The 8590-nt window shown below is 46.1% G+C and overlaps 1 protein-coding gene across 1 annotated transcript in view; it reads right to left on the bottom strand.

The window, feature by feature from the left end:
- The window catches only part of creb5b (cAMP responsive element binding protein 5b), a 34442-nt gene extending 26999 nt beyond the window's left edge, over positions 1 to 7443 (bottom strand). Inside the window, exons 1-4 of the mRNA XM_084471325.1 lie at positions 7366 to 7443; positions 6462 to 6555; positions 4641 to 4762; positions 3065 to 3201 (exon numbers count right to left, since the gene is read on the bottom strand). Coding sequence (XP_084327451.1) covers positions 3065 to 3201; positions 4641 to 4762; positions 6462 to 6555; positions 7366 to 7419 — 407 coding nt within the window. The 5' untranslated portion in view covers positions 7420 to 7443. The remainder of the gene's footprint in view (positions 1 to 3064; positions 3202 to 4640; positions 4763 to 6461; positions 6556 to 7365) is intronic.
- Positions 7444 to 8590: the final 1147 nt, after the last annotated feature.

The following is an 8590-nucleotide window of genomic DNA, read 5'->3' on the forward strand; positions in this document are numbered from 1 at the left end:
ATGGGTGAAACATAACAGTAAATTCATGTGTGCGAAGGTGAATCCTAGTAGAAAGGAGACATGTGTAAATACTGAATCACAACATAATGAAACCTTTCCCTTCCAATGAGTGTCCAATCAGACGTTACGGAGTCCAGCTGGGTTCAGGTTTGGACCTGTTTTTTAATGGAAATGACTGGATGTGAATTCCTCAGCTAACCCTGAATGAATGGATTTAATTTGTATGCCTTTCTACCCCCACCAATGTACCAACATTTCCTCCTCTCTCTCTAGTCATTCTCTGCATTCTGTTGTACCTCTCGTGTGTGTGTGTGTGTGTGTGTGTGTGTGTGTGTGTGTGTGTGTGTGTGTGTGTGTGTGTGTGTGTCTGCATTTGTTTCTGTAAGCATGCATGCATGCCTGTGTGTGTCTGTGTGTGTGTGTGTGTGTGTGTGTGTGCACACATGTACGTGTGTGTTTGCACATTTATGTGTGTGTGTGTGTGTGTGTGTGTGTGTGCGTGTGTGTGTGTGTGTGTGTGTGTGTGTGTGTGTGTGTGTGTGTGTGTGAGAGATGTCCTCAGGTTTCACAGCTGCAAGCTCAACTCCATCCTAAAGTAAAAGTGCTCGAGGAAAGCCAATCTTAATTGATTCCAAGCCTCGAAGCTCTTCAGTAAACATTACGCCAAAAATTACTTAAATTTCCCAATTTAGTGGATTCCCTTTGCCAGAAGAGAGAGAGGCCATTCAGGAATTTTGATGGCATCTGAGTGAACCAGTGTTTGCAGTGGTTTAGCTAAATATGTCCCCTGTATACACATCTAGTTTGTGTATAACTTTTCCTGTCTTTTGACTGCTTTGTGCTTCGTATTGTTTTGTGATATTGTGTATTTCGGAATCGATGGCTTGTTGACATTAAATATTTTGTATTGTAGTTGTGAAAACAAAATGCACAAACGTATTAGCTGCTGAGGTCCAGAATGCTCACGTCCCTCGTGCTGCACACGGCCATGTGCACACAGTTAGCTTAGCGTCACATAAACCTAGCTAAGAGAGATGTGGACATGTTAGATGCATCTTTCAATAATATAGGTTGTTGTGCAGCTCACAAGTCACTGTCAGAGAACTGAGCTGATCAGAGCAGAGGTTCCTGTCTGAGCTTGCATTGATCACCATAAACCCTTTTGGTGGGTTCATAGTGTCAAATAAATGATGCTTTGTTGTAATAGTGGCATGCAACAAAGTCCGATAGCGAGTACAAAGCGACACCATATGTGCTCTCATTTGGAGCACATATGGTGTCATTTAATTGTGGGTGGTGGTGGTGGTGGTGGTGGTGGGGGCCCGTGAAGTGGCTCGGTGGTTAGAGGTAGAGGGACACAGCCGCGCACGGCGCCTTCAGGTGGCGCTCAGAGCGTCCTGCGGAGGCCGTGGGCCCCAGGCGAGGGCTCTCCTCAGCCTCCCTGCTGATGCCAGCGCTGCCAAATGAAGTGAGAGTCACCAGGAGAGGAGCTCCTCTGTGGTGAGAGTCACCAGGAGAGGAGCTTCTCTGCAGTGTGGTGAGTCCACCTTCATCATCAACAGAGAGCCCAGAGTCCAGCCACCGAGCCGCCCCACAGTCTGTGTGGTCATTCTCTGTATTGCATATACGCTTCTCTATGCTGTACATTACAACTGTGAAGAGATTGGATGGTGTTTCTCTACACATTCATGAGTACATGATTTATGCAAATGTAAGTTCATAACAGTTCATAACAGTTCATAAATGTTCTAAAATGATCTAAAATGGCTGTAAGAGCAGAAACCCGACCTCCTCTCAGATGCGTCTTATCTCATATCATCCCAAATTGAGAGTGGAGGAAAAAAATGAGGCAGCAGATGTGTGAGTGACCGCAGACCGGCCGCCCGTACACTTCTGTCTTTGAGGACAGTTGGAGACGGCGAGAGTAGATCAGGCTCTACCGTCAGTCCCTCTGGTTGGCAGTGATTACTGGTTTAAAAGGATGAAATTCCACCCTTTCTTTGGACAAAGAGTCTGTCAGGGTGTCAGTCAAGCTTAGTGATGGGCCTCCCATCCAATATTCACTAGTTCCTCAAGCTGTAAATCGAACCTCGGTCACTGAGGCTGAGCTGCCCTGAGCCTGGCTGCTCACCACAAAACAATAATTCAATAAAACCGGTTACAGACAACGCTTTAATGGCAGCAGTTGAATGGTACAATGTTGTATGTATGTGTGTTGGCATATGTGGTGTGGTTTTGTGAACCTGTGTGTGGGTTTATCAGGATAACAACAGCATATCATTGACAAAATATCAAAATGTTTTTGAACCCTTTAAAACAGCTATTGCCCATTTGTCTTTCTAGTAAAATGGTACATTCTGAATAAAGCACTACAAGTTGGTTGAAAGGTTGTCAGTATTATGAGAAAGATCCACAACACTAACTCCATGAAAACCACACACTGGGCCTTGCTGTACATGGCCAGTATGACTTATGGTCTTACATGTTTCAATACTGAGAGAGAGCTGGCAGCAGAGAGGGCGTACTTCAGATTGTCATCCCTATTACCAGTAAATATAACTTTTAAAACATGAAATGTTAAACCGACCTAAACCCAGCAAGGGCTGAAGAGTGGGCCATGACCTCATCCCCGTCCCGCGAGACAATCTTAATGCGCACCGCGGAGGGACTGATCGGACAGCATCACACCCAGTGCCAGCTTCACATGCTTCACCAGATGTAACAAAACACTAAGATGACCTCAGAGAATAGCACACAGGGGTGAGGATCTGCTCAGAGACAATAGCACAGGGCCATGCCTGGGGGTATCCTCAACTCCATCCATAACACCATCAAGATACCACACACACACACACACACACACACACACACACACACACACACACACTTCTTGGGGACTGTTTCTAGGCGACAATCACCAAGTGGTAGACCTAGATTCCATTTGATCTATCATTAGATTGCCAAGGAAGATCATGTAGGGTTCTAATAATGTGTGTGCATGTTTACGGCGGTATCGGAACACCCGAAGCAGGTTAGCTGTTAGTGTAACAACTCTTCCTCTTACCCGCTGTGTCTGTTGGTGGAGGGAGCCTGTGTGATGACGGAGCTGGACTGGGGTGAGGGCAGGGCCTGCTGGATCACCACGCTGCTGTCATGGCCGCTCATCCTGGAGTGGGACTGCTGGTGCAGCATGGAGACGGTCTGAGAGCAGAGAAGAACATCAGACACAGAGGAAGAGACACGACAGAGAGGGAGGGGAACACGAGGGGCTTTGTGAGAGTACAGAACTGCAGGTTATTGTTAAATGTCCCTTTAGCTTTATCACTGCCTAGCCGTCAGCAGCAAACCACCGGCAACAAGATGGTGGTGGTGGTGGTGGTGAGAAAGTATGTAAGCTGTGATCAGACGGGAGTCCTCAGTGGAGCTGGTGAGGAGCTCTGAGCGCCACGTTGTTATTAACTCACAATATGTTTGTTTATTTCCCCTTCAGCACAGGTGATGACCGATACATTTCAAAATAGCATACTAAGTGAAAATAATGAGCACTCCACCGACCGCAGCCCGTCTGGGTTCACAGGCTGAACACGTTAAGGTGTGGACCTTCACATCGACGCCTGAATAAAGGATACATTCAAATGAACAAAAGTTATACTTCATAGATAAACCTGGAGAGTCTGGGGGCTTTAAAATCAAAAGCTTCAGATATGAAAAAGAGCCCTGGGTATAATTTTATTCTATTTTTCATAAATGGAAATATTGGGTTTCAATATTATAAAAACCATTTGCACTGCTGGAGCGTTCAACGGCTCAGACATGGCTGACCAGCGCACAGACAGGCTCAACAAGGCCAGCGTGGGCCAGACCATGTTTCTCCCAGACGTTAGATAAGCATAAACTGTGTGGAGGCGATCTGGACTAGTCATCCATGTCCCAGGTCCACGGCCCCCAGGGCGGATACGTACATAATGACCAGCGCTGCTCCAGACAGACGTGAGCTAGCCCTAGCTCAACACTAGGCTGCACATGCATGTGACGTCTTAGCGCCCCCGCAAAGTGCTGACTCTCAATGCGTGCAGAGAAGGGGATATGATACGTCTCCCGCCCTCGGAGGTGAAGCGGGTGAGGCTGTTTGAAGTACAGGTGGAGGACTGGAGCTCTAATGAGGGTGAGAGCGCTCTGTGTGCGGCCGTCCCCGGGGACCCAGGCACACGTTGTCTGGACGTCTACTACTGCATATCTCTAGTACGTTATATTATGTGTTTGAAAACTGTAGTAGGTATACTGTTACATATACTATAACAGCATTTTAGCTCCTTAAAAATAAATCCATTGAGAGATTTTGGGACTGATGAAAAATGGACTGCAGTAATATAAAGATCTTATTAACTTTTTTGCAGTACAGCCACTGAAACCTCTACCTGGTACAATGCATTACAAACAAGTCAAAGAGTGAGCCCTGGTAGGGGACCATCAGCTCGTTAGGAACAGATAGGGGCTTGGTGCCTTGCTCAAAGACACCTCAACACTTTGTAGTTAGGGGAAGCACTGGGAATCACACCGTCATCCACCCATTGCTAACTACTGCGCTACTGAGAGATAACGAAGGAGAAAAGGCCTGAGGAGGTCTCCTCTGCGTCTACCTGTTTGTGGTCCTCCTCTTCCTGGGCCTTGCGGAACTCCTGCTCGATGGAGCAGTCCAGCTCGCTGAACAAGCCCACCTCCTCGCAGTTCTTCAGGAAGCGCGTCGGAGTCGGTGTCTGGTCTGAGATTTAGTGAATGTCTTTGAGTCAACTTAACAAACAAAAATCACTTTCCTCAATGTAACAATATGCATTCAATGACCTACGTGCTATCAGTGGATGAAAATGCTCAAATGATTTAATGTTTGAAAACTGTAATTCACAGGAAATAAAACATTGCACTCATAATGTTTTAAATAGAGTTAGATCCTAGCTCGGTGTTTCAACCGAGCCCAGGCCAACTGCGTGAGAGCCCCATCGCTTTGTCTCCTGCAAAGCTGTGATATTCTGCTTGACTTTGGGGAGGAATCAGGTTTCAGACAGTTCAGGTGATTTTTGGATCAAGCTTGTTTAGAGGACTAAAGCATACACTGTTGAGCTACTCTGGCTAGACTGGGGATTGACTTCAACATTCAAGCGCTGAGTACTCAAAATACAATTTTGCTCAAAATTTTCTCTAATTCAATCTCATTAAATCATTTTAAAGATAATAATGACATATTTAAATAGCTATCCCTCAGTGATGTTCTACCATACCAGTGGTGGACTCACAATACTGAAATAGCCCTCAATAATCAATGACTTAACCGCGGACAATGTTATGCATTATTACATTTCAGGCTCTCCACGACTGGACAGTTGTGAGCTGTGACTCAGACAGGATAAGGACACTTGGCCTAGAAAACATGATCCTCTTGTCCACTGGTTGTAAATAATGAAACAGGACAGACACAATCTCAGCCTCAGTGATCACTGTGGGCCTTCAGCAGAACCACAGCTTGGCCTTCATCTGCCCTTCACAGGTAGAGAGGTTGTTATGTACATTATTACACCACCTCAACGATTCTTCATCTTCCCTCACTTTAAATAGTTGTAAAGCATTGTCCTACACATAACCCATCGCCATCTTGACTGTCAGAGGGGGACTGACGACAGTGAGGGGGCCAACGGGGGTCCAGTGGAGGATTGAACAGTATTTCATCCTTGGCTATACAAATCAAATCCTATACATTCATACAATACATTCATCATAACACACTTTTGCTTCTGCTGTTCCTTCTGAGTTAAAGAGAAAAGCTGGTGGTGGAAAACGTTTCTCAGGACATTCTGCTGTTCACTCATCTTCTGTGTCACCGTAGGCGACTGGGACAGACATGTTGGTACATTGTTCTCAACCTAAATGCATGTCTGGTTGTGTGTGAGTCAGCAGCAGCAAACAGACCTGATTATAAAACAAGAACTCCACCTCCCCTGTGGGGATGGTGCGCAGTGTGAGGGTGGAGCTGGCTGTAGCTCCCCTGATGGTGCAGTGTGAGGGTGGAGCTGGCTGTAGCTCCCCTGATGGTGCAGTGTGAGGGTGGAGCTGTAGCTCCCTGATGGTGCAGTGTGAGGGTGGAGCTGGCTGTAGCTCCCCTGATGGTGCTCAGTGTGAGGGTGGAGCTGGCTGTAGCTCCCCTGATGGTGCAGTGTGAGGGTGGAGCTGGCTGTAGCTCCCCTGATGGTGCAGTGTGAGGGTGGAGCTGTAGCTCCCTGATGGTGCAGTGTGAGGGTGGAGGCGGCTGTAGCTCCCCTGATGGTGCAGTGTGAGGGTGGAGCTGTAGCTCCCCTGATGGTGCAGTGTGAGGGTGGAGGCGGCTGTAGCTCCCCTGATGGTGCAGTGTGAGGGTGGAGCTGTAGCTCCCCTGATGGTGCAGTGTGAGGGTGGAGGCGGCTGTAGCTCACCTGATAACAGGCTGTCATTCTTTATTGAGGGGAACTTCAACGTCATCTCATGCTTGTGTCGGTGAATCATCAGGTGGTCCTCGGTGGGAAATCGCTGTCATGATTCAGATTGTGAAGAAACACATTTAAGCTCTCACATTGATCACAGTACACACGCCATACATGTCTTTAATATTTCCTTCTAAACCAAAATTATTTCTAACACGTTTTATAAAAATGTCCTTGGGTGTTTATCTTGGTCATGTTGATGATATCAGTAGACATCTTTCTTCTTTTTTGAAACCTGCAGCAGAAAGGTAGTGAACTTTACAGAGTCTCTGACTGCTGTGTGAGCCGTATCCAAGTCCTCAGGCCTCCTGGTCATGTTACAAGTGTACACACACACACACACACACACACACACACACAGGCTAGTACAGACACACACACACACACACACACACACACACACCACACACACACACACACACACACACACACACACACACAGGCTAGTACACACACACACACACACACACACACACACACACACACACACACACTACACACACACACACACACACACGCACACACACAGGCTAGTACACACACACACACACACACACTCACTCATTCACTCACTCACTCACTCACCTACACACACACACACACACACACACAAAGGCTCGTACAGATACACACACACACACACACACACACACACACAGGCTAGTACAGACACACATACACTCACTCACTCACTCACTCACTCACACACACAGACACACACACACACACACACACACGCACGCACGCACGCATGCACGCACACATGCACACACACACACACACACACACACACACACCCCCACACACACACACACACACGCACACACACACACAGTGTGGTCCTGTCTGAACTCACCTGAGAACATCCAGGAGCGCTGCACACAAAAGGCCGTTCCTGCTCTGAGTTCATCACTCCAGCCGAGTCCTCATAAAACTGCAAACAAACCAGGCAGGAAAACAAGGGTTGAATGACTGCAGTTTACCCAACAGCACCCCCACACACACACACACACACACACACACACACACACACACACACACTCTAGATCAACACACACGCCCTGGCCCTGCCGTTCTACATGGAGCGAGTCGTTACACCTGAACACATCCCAGTGGTTGTTTCAGGTCATATGCTGCGTTCCTCCCTGCATCATCTACAGACATGACAATCAAGGTTTGAGTTTCAGGGGAATATTCTAAAGAAGAGGCGGATGTATGTTAAAAATGTGTGTCATTAAAAGTGTCATCATCATTTTACAACTTGGTACATTGCATGTTTGTTGCATGTGGTGGTAGGCATAGTGATGTTTGCCAAATTGTATAAAAAAACAACAAATAATTGGAAATGCTACATGTTTCATATCGATTGGCCGATAAAGCCCATCCCAAAACTCACTTGTTCACATTGAACTTAGTTGGATCTTGTTGTTAATTTGCTGCCAATTTAAAATGTATTTGAATTGGCTAAGTAGTGAAACATATAACAACAACAGAGAACCACCACCATCATGTCTGGATGATTGTGACAAAGGATGTGTAAATTAATTCACGTTGATTCAATAATGGCCATGCACAGTGACAGTGTGACAGGAAGCAACAGAGCATGAGAAAGACAAGTGCAACGGATTGATCAATTGGGTCAGGGAGACCGTTTTCTACTTTGTCGCTACAAGTTACCGACATTGGGCAGTGCATGCAATGCACCTTCTAATTGTGCCAAGGGTGTGTTTAATAAAGTATTCCTGTTGCCCATTGCCTCATTAACTATGACATGAATCCTGAAGATGAAGAAAAAAGTTTACCACTTATCAATGACTCTGTAGTAACTTGTAAATCAAATCCTTTTGTAAAGCTTGTTCTAACATTAATTTACACAAACAAGGATTACTGTCTGACCTGGTTTCAGCTTTCATTATGTTTTTTCTGTGCTATGAAAGAGAATCACATAGGCTACCTGGTCTTTGAGTTGAACAAAAATACCATGCATCCTATTGTCAAAGGGTAAATTAAAAAGCATTTTGAAAAGCAAATAGATGTACTGTTTTGTGAAAGATAGTACATATATTTTGTGTATGTTTATT

This window comes from Micromesistius poutassou, assembly GCF_964030765.1.
Source record: "Micromesistius poutassou genome assembly, chromosome: 8".
Classification (NCBI taxonomy): domain Eukaryota; kingdom Metazoa; phylum Chordata; class Actinopteri; order Gadiformes; family Gadidae; genus Micromesistius; species Micromesistius poutassou.